This window comes from Sebastes fasciatus, chromosome 15 (genome assembly GCF_043250625.1).
Source record: "Sebastes fasciatus isolate fSebFas1 chromosome 15, fSebFas1.pri, whole genome shotgun sequence".
Taxonomy (NCBI): domain Eukaryota; kingdom Metazoa; phylum Chordata; class Actinopteri; order Perciformes; family Sebastidae; genus Sebastes; species Sebastes fasciatus.
The window spans coordinates 23,027,339-23,044,036 of NC_133809.1; the positions used below are offsets into that span (position 1 = coordinate 23,027,339).

A 16,698-nucleotide genomic window follows, 5' to 3' on the forward strand; every position below is an offset into this window, starting at 1 on the left:
TGCTGTCATGACCGCTCGATGAGGACACAATACTTTTTTTCATGAATTATTTCAGTGTCAGCGAAATGATTCGAACAGACTAATTCATAAAAAAGTGCGCTTGGCTTCATTTTAAAACTTGTTTTCATTATGATGAGTTGTTAACTTTGTCTAATATGCTACTTTAGATGAGAAATGCTAGAAAACTTGGCTTTCTGGGTGGAAGGATTTCCAATACTTCCACTTCACCGGCTAACAATCGGTCCAGTAACACTGTAGATCTCAATACTTTTTGGTCATGGAGAAAATACAGGTATACATGACCTAACATGTCAGTGAGCATCGTGAACAAGTCTCAGAGGAATAGTTCGACATATTCAGAAATACATTTATTTGCTTTCTTGATGAGAGAAGGTTGATACCACTGTCATTTCACTTTCACAAACGGTTACAGAGCTACAGAATCAGGAAGAATGACCACGCGGCCATCTTGCTGAGGTCAACGTATGTAAACAAACTACGAAGCATGCCCCGAGTGACGCAAGAGGTCAGGAAATGCATGACAGACCAAACCATTTTTTGGGAAAAGGTAGGGGAGGGAAAGTAGCATTGTTTTCGACCACTATGTCAAGGAAATAAATAATAAAAATAACAAGCTTTTATGTGATTCACAAATACTATGTAAGAGTTCTGCAATTATGAATTTATGAGAAATTATTCCAGCAGATTATTTAAAGGTTAGAGGGCCCTCCCTTGACCCAGGGCCCGATACAGCTGACCCGGTGTTCTCCCGGTGTAACATATAACATGTTAATTAGTGAGTTTAAGAGGTGCTGGTAGGTGGATGTTTTTACTGTAGGACAGAGCCAGACTAGCTGTTTCCCCCCTGCCTCCAGTCTTGGTGCTAAACTAACAGTCTCCTTCATGTTCTATTCCTTTAAGACGACACATTTAGGAACATTTAGTGCCCTTTACGAGAACTCACAGTGGTATGGTATATGGGGTCATTTGCAGGAGAGGAAAATCACTTATTCTGAATTTTGACGGTGCAGCACATTACTGCTCACTAGGAGTATTAGTGACAGTATTTCTTTTTAAAAGTCAGCTGCAACTAACAAGTACTGTCCGATTAACCAATCAGGCTATGGAATGCAGGCATCCAGCTAGCCAGAGGAAATGGTAGCATTTCCTGAAACATGAACAAATAAAAAATTGAGAAAGTTTTCAGTAGTTATTTAACAGCCTGATTTAGTTCCACCAGTCGATGTTCAACACATCACTCCCTCAAACATTCCCCATATTCCTGATACCAGACTTTATGCTAAGCTAAGCTAATTACGTCCCGACTCAAGCTCCATATTTAACACGCGGACATGAGATTGATATAATTTATTTATTTATCATTTATTTATATTGTCATGAGATGATTTCGCACCATGAATAAAGGCGTCAACCAATCACAAACCACGACGGCAAACTTTTTTTTCTTACCCCTTTCAAGGATCCGATCCGCTCCTTCCATTCTTACCTTTCACAATAAAAGCCCTAGACATATAATAGTTTCACATTTTCGTGTCGTTTATTCGTCACGCCCTCGGTGCGTAAAGGCCTTTACTCTCGGAAAGAAAGCGAACACATTTCCCAAGGTTGAGGTTAAGAAATGAAGCCAGTTGATGAACAGCGGAGCCACATAGCTCAGATCATTTCCAAACAAGTGTGTTTGTGTTTTCCCAGCGCTCAGAGGCACGCACAAAGAGGCATATATCTAGCAAAACACCTTGTAAATCCATTTACACAATATGCATTTACTGTATAGCCATATAAAGATCTATAAATCATACTAGAATATATATTATAACTTACTATTTGTTTGAATTGACCTCAGTCATACATTGCTGTGTTTAAATCAGGGTGAATTGTGTTACAAACATTCACGAGACAGTAGCATCCTACATAAACTGATACGGGCCTTTTGCCTAAAGGAGTTGGAGCCTTTACTGCTTGCATTATTGATAGCTACTGATTGATAGTCGTGATGTTTAACTGTTGCTTTGTGAAATCTCGACATAATGTCTTGTAAAACTAGAAGGTGCAAGATGGATGAGGGGCCACTAAAGGAGGGAGGTCCTTGTCGCCATGGAAAGGACAACGAAGTGCCGCTCCGCTCATTTGTCACCTAAGATATTTATACCTGAGTTTCACAGTCGAGATTCACAAAAGCACAAACTGTTTCTCCCACGTACAGAGGTACAAGACGGCAAAACAAGGCGACTGCCAGTACAGAGGGGAATGAAACTCTGTGAAGGAAGGGCGGGTTAGACGAGAGGGGGGAATGGTAACCATCCCAATTAGCGGGCTGGAGAAAAGAGTAGTGCTTTTACACAGCAGCTTCCATCAAATCAACCGCCCCCGGCTCAGCGGGAAAAAAGCTGCTCAAAATGGATTTGCTCCTTTTATCAAGCCCTCCATGACACTTAGTTAAGACTCCTTTGCCTCCATCCTGCCACTGTTATGTGCCACTTTGAGGTGGTGTCTCACACTGACATTATTAAGAGTGAAAGTTTCTAGAACTTGGGAGAAAGCTGGAACAATGAGTTGGAGAAGGTTACGTCATCACAGTGTTGGCTTTTTCCAAAAGTTATGGAGACAGAAAAAGAAAAAGAGTTTTTTCCCCCCCCAAGTTATTTTCTTCTTCATCTTTTGTTTTCTTTCTTTCAGTTTTTTTTTTTTTGTTTTGCAAGAGACCGGGGTTTAAAGAACTCTTCGCCAGTGTCCCTATGGGAGTATTAGCATCGGCTGCTCAATTTTTGTGAATCCAAATTGGACAAGGGAGGCAGATTTGAGAATGCAGCTGACAACACTATTCAGCGTTCTTTTATAAGTGCCACAGAGACTCTCGGTATAGCCTCATTCTCCTGCCTTCCAGGCAAACTGAATCATTTAGAAAGGTGAGAGGCATGAAATCTGTGGCAGATTAAGAAGTATTCAGTTCAGTCCTTTAATGGTGCATATCTGATGTTTTATTTAGGTTGTGCATTCAAAAGATTCCTCTCAGAGAGCGCATTATGCTCACAAGGACGGGCAGAATGAGCTCTCATTTGTCAGAGGCAAAATGAAATATATGATAAATTGCCGACAGTCATTGTATGACTCAATGCTAAAGAATTACATGAACGACGCACATTATACCAGAAAATAAGAATCTGAATTATACCTAAGCATCGAGGTGCGGCTGCACATCAAACATTTACTCTAACCTCAGTAAATAAAATATAAAATAAAATGCAGAAGTACATAAGCATTAAGACTGTGTAAGCCTTTAGTAATGAGTCCTTCACTGTCAGTAAATTCAGCCTTTGCTGTGTTGTACTCTAGTGTTAATTCTGTAAACTCATTACAACACGAGTCCACACTCTCTCTCTCTCCATCTTGTCTCCTGTTATCTGGCATTGTTGTTATAAATGGATTAAAATATTTGAAAGGGCGATTCGGTCTGCTTCTAAATTAAACCAATACTTATCAGCATATGTTGTTAAATGCCGTTCTTCCCGACATCCCCAATCCAAAGATGGGGGGGGGGCTGCTTTTAGCTGCAATGCTGCACTAGGCCTGTGTATTGGCAAGAATCTGGCAATACAATATGTATCATGATACAGGTCTAACGATTCAGTAGCAATATTGCCATTGCTAGAGTACTGCTGCTGGCTTGGGTAAAAAAGAGCCATGGTTGACTTTATCCACATCGTTCAAATGCAAATCCTAGATCATACAGTATGATAATCATCATTATGATGATAATAATCTGTACATTATTGTGCTCTCTCCTGACATCCTCCCAACCAGCCAACTGCATCCAGAGGATGAGACGAACGCCGCCGCTGGACGAGCTCCAGCCGCCTCCCTATCAGGATGAGAACGGCTCTCCGAGGATGTCCTGCACGCTGTCCGACCTGGGAGACGCCAAGTGTGATCTGTCCTACACCAGCGGCAGTCCCCACCTGTCCTTTGGGAAATGCCCCAGCGAGTGCAGCGACGGCCACGAGACCGAGAGTTACCTCAACAAGGGCTACGAGGAGGATGTACCCAGTGACAGTACAGCTGTCCTCAGCCCAGAGGTAAAATACCAGATATGACTAGAGATGTGCATGTTGAGGTTTTATATTGCACATTGAACATCTCACTGGTTTCTTTAGGACATGTCAGCCCGTGGATCAGCATCTCGGCTCCCTAAAGGTTACGAACCAGATCCGGTCGCAAAATATGGCACTCTGGACGTGGTGTATGACTACGACTCAGAGGACCAGCAGCTGGCGGTCACCATCATGGCAGTGTCGGATCTTCCCGCCCTAAAACGCACGGGCAACATCTCCTGGCAGGTCCACCTGGTGCTGCTGCCCACCAAGAAGCAGAGAGCCAAGACAGGAATCCAGAGAGGTCCGTGCCCAATCTTCACCGAGACCTTCCGCTTTAGCCACGTGGAGTCGGAGATGATCAGCAATTACGCCATCCGGTTCCGCCTGTACAGCATGCGGCGGATGAAGAAGGAGAAGGTGCTCGGGGAAAAGGTGCTCTACCTCACCAAGCTCAACCTTCAGGGCAAAATGTCGGTGCCGGTCACATTAGACCCGTGCTGTGCCCTTCCGGTAAGAACGATCAAAGCAGGTGTTGGCTTTCAAGCGCTCTCTAAACACCTCGCTAATTGCTGAACCAGCTGTCAGCCTTAGACGAAGCTAAGTAGTGTCATCAGAATTATAATGCATTTGTACACTGGGTTTTGCTGGTGATAGTGTTAGGAACTAAAGTAGTATTAGGAACTAATACACATTTTTGATATTGAACTAGATACAGTATATACCAATTTTTCTGAATGTGTGCAAACATTTCCAGGGTGGCGAATCCCAGGTCAGCCTCTCCGACATGACATGCAGTGAAAGCGCCTCATCATTCCAGTCAGTCAGCCAGACATCCACACCGGAGATCCTCGTGGGCCTGGTGTACAACGCCACAACAGGACGTCTCTCTGTGGAGATCATCAAAGGCATCCATTTTAAGAACCTGGCTGCCAACAAGCCACCCAGTAAGTACTCTAAAACGTTTTTATTTGAGTCATTGCCAAAGAGAGCAGTGAAGAGTGTAAACAATTTGTGACCTATTTCAGATGGGAAAATGACAAGTTGAACCTGTGCATAGGGATGTATGTTTAGGCAGCCTTACATATGTGTCATGTGATAACGCCACTCTAATCTGCTTCTACAGCAAATGTCACAAACAATGATACTGCTTTTCTATACCAATCTTCAAAATTTGTAGTTTCTAAAGATTGCCAATCCATACAGGCCACCAACTTGTTTTTTTTTGTGTGTTAGCCTTTTAAGTATACTAGTATATCGTCAGTATACAACTCATTCATTCCACGTAAATTAGTATAAATATGTCAAAACTGATGTGAAAGACTTTTGTTAAATGTATATTAAACTAGAGACCATCTTGTGATGGGATCACACCAGCCGCAACGCCACATCGAACCGGGGCTGTAAAGTGGCGGGGACCAATGGCCCCTTACCCACTTCTCACGCCCCTACTTCTGACATCCTTGCTCTGACCTCACCCATCTTCAAACTTGGCCTTTATTTTGATCTCAACTACAAACCTGTAAAGTTTTGTGATGCCAAAACGGGCCAGGGTTCTCAAAAGTGGTGTGGGGGGGTCCGTCCGGTGTCCTTATTTGGATCATGGCCATTTTCAAACTCAACCTTCATTTCAATCTCAACTATACACCTGTAAAAGTTTCGTGACTGCATCTTACACCATTATGGTAACGCTATGGAGTTGAGAAAATTTGCACATAGACAGACATAAATATATAGACCTTTTCAAGCTGACAGGAAGTAAACTTGGACCAAAGCTGTTGCCTTAGCAACAGAATGGTAATGAAAAGGTCTAAAAACACTTGGCAAAGTACTCAAAACTGCTCCTATGGTAGCTCCCACTACATTAGGTGTCTCCAGGACCACATTTTGCCATGATGACACACACACAGACTCACAAAGTGAAAACAATACTAGCGTAGCTGTCGCAGTGCGGCTGGTAATAAATGTTATTTGCTTTAATTTGTCCAACTAAGACTGAGCCAGAGAGAAACTAGGCACAGCTTCTCCAAATGAGAGCTAAGCTGATCTATCTCCGCTGTACTGCCTGCTTTTCAGTTTTCCTCTGGTTTGATCCCTGGTTTCTTCATTTACTGGTCAGTTTCCAGGGGTCTGAGCAGCATGTTCAAACAAAAACTGTTGAACTTTGTGCAATGTTGTCGGCCTTTTGACCCTGTTTCTCTTTCCTTGCATCTTCTATTATGTCTGCACCTTGAAATTCTCTCACCCTACTGCCTTTTTGACATCTTGGTCCGTTGTTTTCTCTTACTGCTGTCCAACCCTTGTTGTCAGATGGGCTGTTCTGTTGTCTAAAACACTTGATAGGTGGACAGGTTTATATTATCAGAGGTGAGTCTCTGTCCCTGCCTGCAAAGTGAGGTGTGATTGCTGTTGAATTGTGGCCCTTTTCATACTATCTTCATGGATGCAGTCAATCAAACACAGAGCATTTTCCATTGGTTAACATTTGTAATTTACATTCTTCACTTTTCTAACTATTCTATTTGCTTATCTGGGTTCCATGATAATATCTGTAAAACACTTTTTTTTCGCAAAAAAAGTCGGGAGATGTGGGAGGAGAAGACAATAGAAAGGATGAAAATAAAGTCAATATAGTCAAAACAGACATAAAAAGCCAAGTTCTTCCAGAGGTTGATGCATTTGCTTATCTGGGTTCCATGATAATATCTGTAAAACATTTTTTTCACAAAAAACAGTAGGAAAAATTAATGATTTGTGAGGAAATGGAAGAATGTGACAACCGAGAAATTGAAAAGCACAAGAGCCATTGCTTAAAAGTGTGTGTCAGTCACTTTCTTTTCTAATTTGGATTTGTTTAATTTACTTAAAACAACAGTTTGACATTTTGGGATATAAGAATATCCAATTTCTTGCCGAGAGTTAGATGAGAAGATCAATACCACTTTGAGAAGTTACAGCCAGCGGTTGGTTACCTTAGTTTAGCATAAAGACTGGAGACAGGGAGTAACAAAAACCTTCCGCTCCATCTCCGCTGATTGTCTGGGTGTTACTGCGCCAAGAAATAGTGCAGCACATAAACACAACCTGTCGTTTTTATGCTTCGGTTTTGTATAGATTTTAAAAAATTAAGGGCGCCTGGGTTAGCTCAGTTGGTAGAGCGGGCGTCCATGTATTAAGGCTTGGTCCTGACCGCGGCGGCCCGGGTTCGAATCCGGCCTGTGGCCCTTTCCGCATCCACTCTCTCTCTCCCCCCTTTCAAGACTCTATCCACTGTCCTGTCATAAAAATGGAAAAATGCCCCCAAAAAATAACTTTAAAAAAAAAAAAAAAAAAAAAAAATTAGGGCTGCCCCCTCTTAGTCGATTAGTCAACTAATCGGCCGTTGTGGCCTTATGGTACGTGTCCACAGCCTCCGTGCTCTCCACGCTTCCCATTCATTGTCTATGTAAGCAGCCGTGCAATGCAATGCATGCTGGTAGCGTGGCGGCGCGATTCGAGAAACGGAGCATCACCACGCCCGCTCCACATTTGCATAAAGTTGCGTGCTAGTCTACTTAATATAGGGCGTTCGACACGACTCGCCGCCTCTCGAAACTCCCGAGAATCTTTTAAAACAAACGTTGTCGATCCAAAATAAAGACAGATTCAGCAACTGCATGGCTTACTTCTCGCCTCAAATGTTCTCAGAAACACATTTTGGTGAACTATTTTCGTGAAATAAGAGAAGAAAGTTTCCAAACGAGCCTCCATACTGTTTCCGGTTTGAAAGCTGGGAGCAGCAGCCAACGGAGGGAAAGCGTTCGTCCAATCAGGAGCCTAGTGTCTTGTTTCTATTGACAGCCCACCAAGCGTCCATAGCTGCGAAGCGGCACGTCCCCCCGGGATAAGAAACGCCCCTGTGGACACGTACCATCAGTCAACTAAGATTTTTTTAGTCGATTGTTTTTTAATGCGTTTTTTAATGAAAGTTATGAGCACATCTCTGGTAATTACTAGATTTAAAGTGGTGCTTTTGTGTGATTCTTTGTAGAGAAACTCAGTTTTAAAGATCTGTCAATTAAATCAACTATTCTATTAGTCGAAAAAATCGTACGAGTGTTAGTCAACTGAGAATTTTTGGTCGAGGACAGCCCTAAAACAAATGAGAGATAACATATTAATTTGTCATTTTTCATTGTAACTCCTCCACACACACTTTAAAATTGAAACACTTATCCATGAAGATGGCTGCTTGCTGTAAACCTCGTTTCCCTTCATTTTTCAATGTGTATGCCTTGTGACTCATCGAGCCCAGCAACCACTCTCCACTACCTGTGTCGTGTCTTGTGTGCGTGCCAGTGATGCCTGCAAGTCTTTCATGTTTTCACTCAGAAGTAACACTTCATGCTAACTCAATACGGTTTGCTTGGTGGCTGTTGGCCAGCTAGAAGGAAATGCTGTGCGTCATTGATTGCTGCTTTTATTTAAACAGTGCACTTTGGCATGCTCTCGGTGTAATTTTACATTTTTTCAGTTGTGATTACAGCATGTGAAACAGAAACAGGACTTCTGTGACAGAGTAGAGCATAAATATTCATCTAAAAAGACACACTGCACTGTCCTCCCATTAATTGCTGTGTTCCTTGTATTTATGAATGTCTGTAACTAATGACTAGCTGCCAGATTTCGATATTGTTTTGTGCCTTCCTGAATAGCATATCCACGTACTGTATATAAATTGCGTTTGGAAAATAGTCACATCTGGTAACACGGGGAAAAAAAAAAATCTTTGTGCAAAATCCTTATGAAGGCCTTGATTGACTTTGTGCGTCTCACAAAGTGGAAAGAGCGCGGTGAAAGATGCAGAGCAATTTCACAGCTCCTTTTCTATAATTTCAAAACAGTACCAAGCCGACAAGTCAAGTTAATCATCAGTCGCAGCCCCTCCCATTCAGCAACAATACCAAAGAGCCATGCATCACCGCTACTGACCACTTAAGACATCCACGGCTCTACAGAGCCCATTCAGCAGCAGTCAAAAAAGAAATCAAGGCTATTTTTTTCACTGTGCTTTTATGTCAAAGAGAGCAACTGAATGTGTGATTCAAGGCGGTGAGCTAGGCGTTGGAAGGCAGCTGGCACTCGACAGCATGAAAGCCTCGGCAATTCATTCCTTACACTCCCTCTTAGACAGGAACATAATACACAGCATTATTATGGAGTACGGTTGTAGACGAGGGGCGAAACACTCTCAAAGACCCATTGTGATTGCCAGTCTTGCCTCGTTTACTTTCCGCTGGATTTGTGGCTTCAGTTTATATCATGATTTCTGCAGGGAAATGAGGAGTGAAAAAGGGAAGCGTGAATGTAGAATCACTTGATAATGCCAGTGTTTTTTTTCCTTTTCTCCTCTTTGCAGCGAAATGAATGAGATTTATTGGGAATGATTTTTTGGGAATATGCACTGATTTACAATAAAATAGCATAGATAGATAGAAGGGAATCAGCTGGGGGAAAAGATGGGACATGTCACACAGACCAAGATTATCAGTAACATAACTGCTAATGTGAAACATGTTTTCTGCTTGATTATAAAGATGTTGAGTTAGGTTTATTGTTTGGAGCCACGTCAGAAAGGTTAATACCATTGTCGCAACGTATTAGAATTAGGCACCAGTCACTTAGTTGTTCCCAACCTGGGATCAGGGGGTGACAAAGATCACAGGGCGTGTGCCAGGATTTGTCTGCTCTGACGTTGTCATTTGCACATGTATAACTAAAATCATATAATTTACTGGATAATTTATACAAAATTCTGTACATAAAACAATTTAAAAAGATATATTTATGTGCGACTCAGTAGGCCACATTCTGGCATTTCTGCACATTAGTGGATAAAGATCAGGCTAGTATTATACTATTTGTAGAATTAGATTCCAGTGGTGGCTGCATAGGATTGTTTCCGACTTGTGTGATCCAAACATTTCCAATAACTTCGGAGCGTAAAGTCCAAATGTATTGAAAAAGATAAATGTAATAATTTCCAAAATTCACAACATGTTTTTATCAGGGCTGTCAATTGATTAAAATATTTAATCATGATTAATCACGATTAATGCAAATTAATCACACATTTTTTATCTATTCAAAATGTACCTTAAAGGGAGATTGGTCAACTATTTAATATTATCATCAACATGGGAGTGGGCTAATATGCTGCTTTATGCAAATGTATGTATATATTTATTATTGGAAATCAATTAACAACACAAAACAATGACAAATATTGTTCAGAAACCCTCACAGGTACTGCATTTACCCACAGAACCCATTTTCATTCACATATCTTGAGGTCAGAGGTCAAGGGACCCTTTTGAAAATGGCCGTGCCAGTTTTTCCTCACCAAAATTCAGCATAAGTTTGGAGCGTTATTTAGCCTCTTCGCGACAAGCTAGTCTGACATGGTTTGTACCAATGGATTCCTTAGGTTTTGTAGTTTCATATGATACCAGTAGCTTCACTCTAGCTTTAAAACTGAGCCCGGTAGGCTACAACCTCCGAAATATCCATCCATCCATCCATCTTCAACCGCTTATCCGGGATCGGGTCGCGGGGGCAACAGCTCCAGCAGGGGACCCCAAACTTCCCTTTCCCGGGCCACATTAACCAGCTCTGACTGGGGGATCCCGAGGCGTTCCCAGGCCAGAGTAGAGATATAATCTCTCCATCTAGTCCTGGGTCTTCCCCGTGGTCTCCTCCCAGCTGGTCGTGCCTGGAACACCTCCCAAGGGAGGCGCCCAGGAGGCATCCGTGCTAGATGCCCGAACCACCTCAACTGGCTCCTCCGAAATATCGATTGCGTTAAAATGAATTTGCGCTAACGTGTTATTATCGTGTTAACTTTGACCGCACTAGTTTTTATCTAACAAAATATTCTACTTTAATCAATATTTGTTGTCGTTTAGCCTTTAAAAAACGACATTTTCACAGCGGTCAAAAACAGTTTGCTCTCTCGCTCGCTGCACACAAAGGGAGGCAAGCATTTTTTCACACAATTCCCGTTCTAACACTATTATAGTAAATTAATTAAGTTGTTACAAAAAAAAGATTATATTATGTAACTACATTCACTTGGCGAATCCGTCAAGATGTCATCACTTTATTAATGTTGACGGAACTGACGAGTTATATTCATTTAATAAAAAAAGACTTAACTCATTTAATACACTGAATCACCTTTTTCAAATTGAAGATTTTGTTTGACATCAGAAAATAAGGCTCAGCGTTTCCTTAGATGCAAGTAGGGGAGGCTTCAAGGAAATTAGGTTGGGGACCACCACTAACTTAGTACATGTTTTTGCACATTCTCATTTGTTTGCATCACGTTTTGGTCAGAGCACGTTTTGGGACACTGCCCGGGGCTCTAAAAGTCTGTGCACGTTATGTCATGACACTGACATTATGTCAAAGTCAGGGAAAATAATAGTCACTGCTGGAGGGCTTTCCTGATGAGGAACATTAATTTGATCTACCTCATCTGTTTTTAGAAGCTGCTCCTCATCCTCTAAGCACAGGCAGACGCATCGCTAACTTTTTCTAGTCCATCTTTAGCTTCACCATTATCCCCTACTTCAGGTTAGACATACAGTAGTTGCATAGCAACAAGACAGAAGTAACGCTGCTCGCACCCTTTGAATTCTCACTCTGTTATCAGGAACACTTACAGCTGCGTTGTGTGTTTGATCAGGAGAAAAACCGCATCCTATGTGGTCATGATCTTATACATCAACTGCCGTGACGTTATTACAAGAACAAATGCTTTGTGGGGAAAATGGGTCATGCTTCGCTGCAGAGGAAACACAGCTGCAGCAGGTAGTAATGCTTTAACTCAAAGAGAATACACCGGAGGAACATGAGGATTTTGCACAAATGATCCAAGTTAGGTGCCATACATTTAAAAATATATCTAAAGGTTTCCATCATTTCCGCTTTAATTTGTCTACTCCACCTGTTTCTTGCTCAGATACATATGTTAAGCTGACCTTACTGAACTCCATGGGCCACGAGATGTCCAAGTGTAAGACGTCCATCCGTCGAGGTCAGCCCAACCCGACCTACAAAGAGACGTTTGTCTTCCAGGTAGCTCTTTTCCAGCTATCGGACGTCACGCTCATCCTCTCCGTCTACAACAAGCGCAGCATGAAGCGCAAGGAGATGATCGGCTGGATTTCGCTCGGCCTCAACAGCTCCGGAGAGGAGGAGCTCACCCACTGGACTCAGATGAAAGAGTCTAAAGGACAGCAGGTTTGCCGCTGGCACAGTTTGTTGGAACAGTAAGAGGAAGCGAGGACAACTGCGCGGAGCAGTTGTCATCCCAGACGGGCGAGAAATGGGTGTAAGCTCAGCTGGGATAAAGGGGATGTGACAGACGTCCAGGCAACCAGGGTCAATGGAGATGAAGAGAAAGACACAGTCCGCACTCTTAACGTGGCACAGCATAAAGCATTGTCATGGCGTTGTTTGTAAAATCACTGACAGCCATTGATTAGTCATACGGCTTGTATCGTGATGTAATTTTTTTTCATGGTTTGCCTTGTAATGGCCTTTAAGTTTCTGTAGATGGCACTCTGTTTTTGTCTGTTGAACTGGTTGAGCTGGGACCGTGAAAAGAAGCAGGTCCTGGATGAAGTTGTTGAGTAAACTATTGTCTGATAATTTCGCGTATCCACACCTCCAGCTCAAACAACTGACGTCAGGATTATCCTTAATCGTAACAGAAAGGTTTACAACATGAAACATTTGTTTTTCTGTCTGTATACAAGAAGTTTATAACATAAATTTAAGAGTTGACCAAGGAAATAGCTTTCAAATTACAAGCCAGAACATGGACATGCATGGCCACTTTTCAAATCAGTAGTAATTATTTTCTATTTTGTCATGGATTCTGCAGCACCGTTGTTAAAGGCCTTGACAACAAATTTTCTCAGTTTTTTACTATGAAACTCGTACACAAAATATTCCACTGCAGTTATTTCACATGAGAGATTTCTATTTTAGTATTCTTGCTCCTTGTTTGAAGTTGACATGGCTTAATTGGAAAAAGGTGATGTCATGTATTACCATAAAGCAGCCAGAGTTACAGTCGTCAGGCAACATTTGAATCAAAATCCGATGACAGTTATGGGTTTGTTTGCTTACGTTACCAGTACAAACAAACCACACCCACAGTTTTTGATTGGCTAACTCTAAATAAATATTTACTAAAAATTATCTATTTTTCCAACCTTAAACTGGTGCTTAGTCATTTACTAATGAGTATTTAAGGTAACAGAGATGTCTGTTGTTTAAGCCAGAGGTGTGGCTGCATGAAGCTACCATCACTGATCATGCTATCTACCCTACATGTGTCATGTATTGATCACGATCAAATCTTTGTGTTTTGGGCCAGAAACGTAGACTACTTTTTCCGTCCAGGGAAGTCATTAGTGAGACAAGTTTGATGAATTGAACATGGATACAATTTAGGTTAAAGCTAGGGTTGGTAATCTTGAGGAACCAGCTAAATTTTTAAAAATGATCCAACCGAAAAACCCAGGCGAGTGTTCTGTGCTCTTTTCCAGTGAAAGTAGCTAGCAGCAGCACTAGCTCCAAAAGTCCCTAAATCTAGCGAGAAAGTCGCCAAGTAGACAACATTGACAGCCCGTCCCTTCAGGCCTCCCTCCAAAGCCACTCTCCCACAATTATCATTATGGATGTAAACATATTGTAGTAGAGTGCTCCAGGGATGACGTATCTTTGTAGGCCAACCAGGAAGTTAGAATCGCCCTGGGTTCCCTCGACAAAAAGCCAATGGTATTGTTCCTTTGCGTTTTGGATTATTGCAAAAAAATAAGCTCTGTGCTAAAAAACAATTTTGTTTATAATACTTACATGTTTTGTTTCATAAAATAATCTTCACAAATGAACACAACTTTTATGATTTTTGAAGAGTAAATGTAATCGCCAGTAGTAAAAGTTAACGTTAGGCTATAAACGAACTACACCACAGTTGCATGAACGCGAGTATGCACAACAAGGCTGTAAAGGCAGACAAGTCGGCATGATGCCGTTTTGTGTCTCATTTAGCCACTAGTTAGCATCCGTCTTTTTGAAGACACGTCAAAGCTTCATATTTATTCATGTATTTTATGTCGTAGAACAAAATGTTTCAGGCATCTTACCAATAACCCATTAAAAAAAACCATTGACTCTCAGACGAGGGAACCAAAAGTGCTAAAATGCTAACTCATTTCCGGGTTTTAGGACTTATTCCTGTAGCACTCTATGAACATAAACAATGAACATGGCTATTGGTAGTACTTACAGCTGTCAAGCTAGCAGCTAGTGGAAGACTCTGGTGATCCACAATGAGTGCACACAGGCAGGTAGCCCGTCCAGTCAATGGGCAATTTTGGCTTTGATTTATTGATTGCTTTCGGGATGTAATGAGAATTTCAACAAATATAACAAATGTGTTTTGGAAGAACATTACCAACCCTAGCTTTAAATCGCCATGTGGAAAATATTGCTGATTAATACTTTGCCAAAGCTTAACTCGTTACATCCCAATGTGTCTACTGCAAATTCATTGCAATTGTCTGTTGCATTCAAACGTGCGGGACTCTCTGGGGACGGAGGCATGTTGAAAGATATTTGAAGGCCAGGCGGAAGCGGTGGTCATTTTAGACTAGTTTTATAGTGAATTTATGAAGAATTAATTTGAAGACTTCAGCTGAATTACTACACGTGAATGAAACCCTCTCAGTCGACACTGCCGAGCCTCAACTTAAGTAAACAAAACATCAACTCCATCATTTTAGACATTTTTGTCAGGCAAATAAAACTCATGACATGTAACCTGACAGTGGAAATGTAACGGTTGATGTCGAGATGAAGTTCAATAGTGATCTCTGAGAAGAAATAAGCATTTCACATTGTTAGATATTTTTAGAAAACACCAGTTTGTGGAAGCACTGACAGATTGAGATATGTTATATATAGAAATATATAGAAAAGCGTAATAGTTGCTGTGGTGGTTGTGTGATCTTGAGTTTCCATCCACCATTCAAAAGTCACACGGAATGTCAAAGGCATATTCAAAGACTCTTTTTTAATGTATTGAAATTAAAAATAACTTGGTCACACCTCGCAGCAGTAACAGGTGACAAGTAAATGTACCTGTTGCTCTCTTTTACCTGCACTGGTGCTAATATGTGCTGTGGCTGCGCCCACAGAATCCCTTGCCTTATGGTTTAGTCAGTTCACAAATTTCTGTAAGTGGACCCGGTACAAAAACAGACACGGACACACCCTCAGAGCACACAGACCTGCATCCATAATTACAGAAAGCACACACGGCACCACTCAACCTCGCCGAAGGGAACTCAAACGGTTTTCACAGGAGCCACAGTGTACATTGACTAACTTGCAGAATGTCGACAGGCGAATGGGTTGTATTTTTAGCTGCGGCAACACTTCATTTCATTTACAGACAACAGAAAATACATATACTCGTTACTGTGCCTGTGGTTGTGGTGAAAGCTAGCTTTGTGCAGTGTTTACCAAGTGAATGTGTGTGTGTGTTGACTGGAAGGGTACAGTAAAGGGGGTGTGGGGGGGATGTGATATAGGTAGTTGTTGCATTTTCTCGTCGGGTGTGACAATTTCTGACTTTAATTACCGATATTTAGAACAAAGTAACCCACTTCTTGATTGTCTGCCACACACTTTATATACAGTACATGTTTTCTTAACTATTTTTGTATCAATAATGGGGAGGAAGTTGTGTTAAGACAGTTAAATAGTGAATCAAATATTAACCCACCCTGTGAGCAATACTATTCTGGATTGCTATTGTTTATTCTGTGACTCTATTTTATGTTTTAGAGGAGAAAGTAACACAGTTATGTCTTATAGCTCTGGTCCTCTTTACATTCCCTTCTCTAAAAAACAAGAAAGGGACGTGACGGAAACCGGCACCGAGCTCATCTCAAAACAATCTTTTCAGCTTTGACGCTTTTTAACAGTGTGAAACAGAAGCACAGCCTTTACAGCACAACAGTGAAACACACCGTGTAAAAGATATAGCTTGGCAGCAGCAGCTCACTTGTACTTGCAGAGAAATGCATCATATATCATCTGAATCCCAAAAATTCGCCTCTTGCAATATTTGTTTTATGAACAGCCTGGATCATTTGATTTGACTTAATTCTCATGTCTCACTGTTCAACAGCCTGCAGTAAAAAGGGGAGCGATCTTGTTGAATCAACAGAAGGTGTGCAGGAATATAAATAGTGTGATCTTTCACACTGTCAGTGGGTGTCTGATGGCAGCAATGCTCCATAGTGAAGATGTTGGTTTTTGTGCATCCTGGATGATGAACATTGGGGACAAAAAGATTCTCCAACAACTCTTCACAGAAATAAATTATGCTAGAAAGAATTGGCAACTTAAAATTCATTTAATATACAGACTTTCCTTAGAGCACCACACATCCTATTATTAGCGTGATTAACGTGCCACTTGTTTTTTAAACGCTAAGAAAAGGCCTGCGGTCAAATAGTCAAGAAAC

General features: G+C 41.5%; 1 protein-coding gene across 2 annotated transcripts in view; it reads left to right on the forward strand.

Moving 5' to 3' along the window:
* Window positions 1-14,498, forward strand: part of syt14a (synaptotagmin XIVa) — a 52,941-nt gene extending 38,443 nt beyond the window's left edge. Inside the window, exons 5-9 of one of the 2 annotated variants that reach the window (XM_074660825.1) lie at window positions 3,823-4,094; window positions 4,173-4,622; window positions 4,867-5,056; window positions 6,420-6,476; window positions 12,112-14,498. In XM_074660825.1, coding sequence (XP_074516926.1) covers window positions 3,823-4,094; window positions 4,173-4,622; window positions 4,867-5,056; window positions 6,420-6,476; window positions 12,112-12,425 — 1,283 coding nt within the window. In that variant the 3' untranslated portion in view covers window positions 12,426-14,498. The remainder of the gene's footprint in view (window positions 1-3,822; window positions 4,095-4,172; window positions 4,623-4,866; window positions 5,057-6,419; window positions 6,477-12,111) is intronic. The other variant, XM_074660826.1, reaches the window with a different exon arrangement.
* The last annotated feature ends 2,200 nt before the right edge of the window (window positions 14,499-16,698 follow it).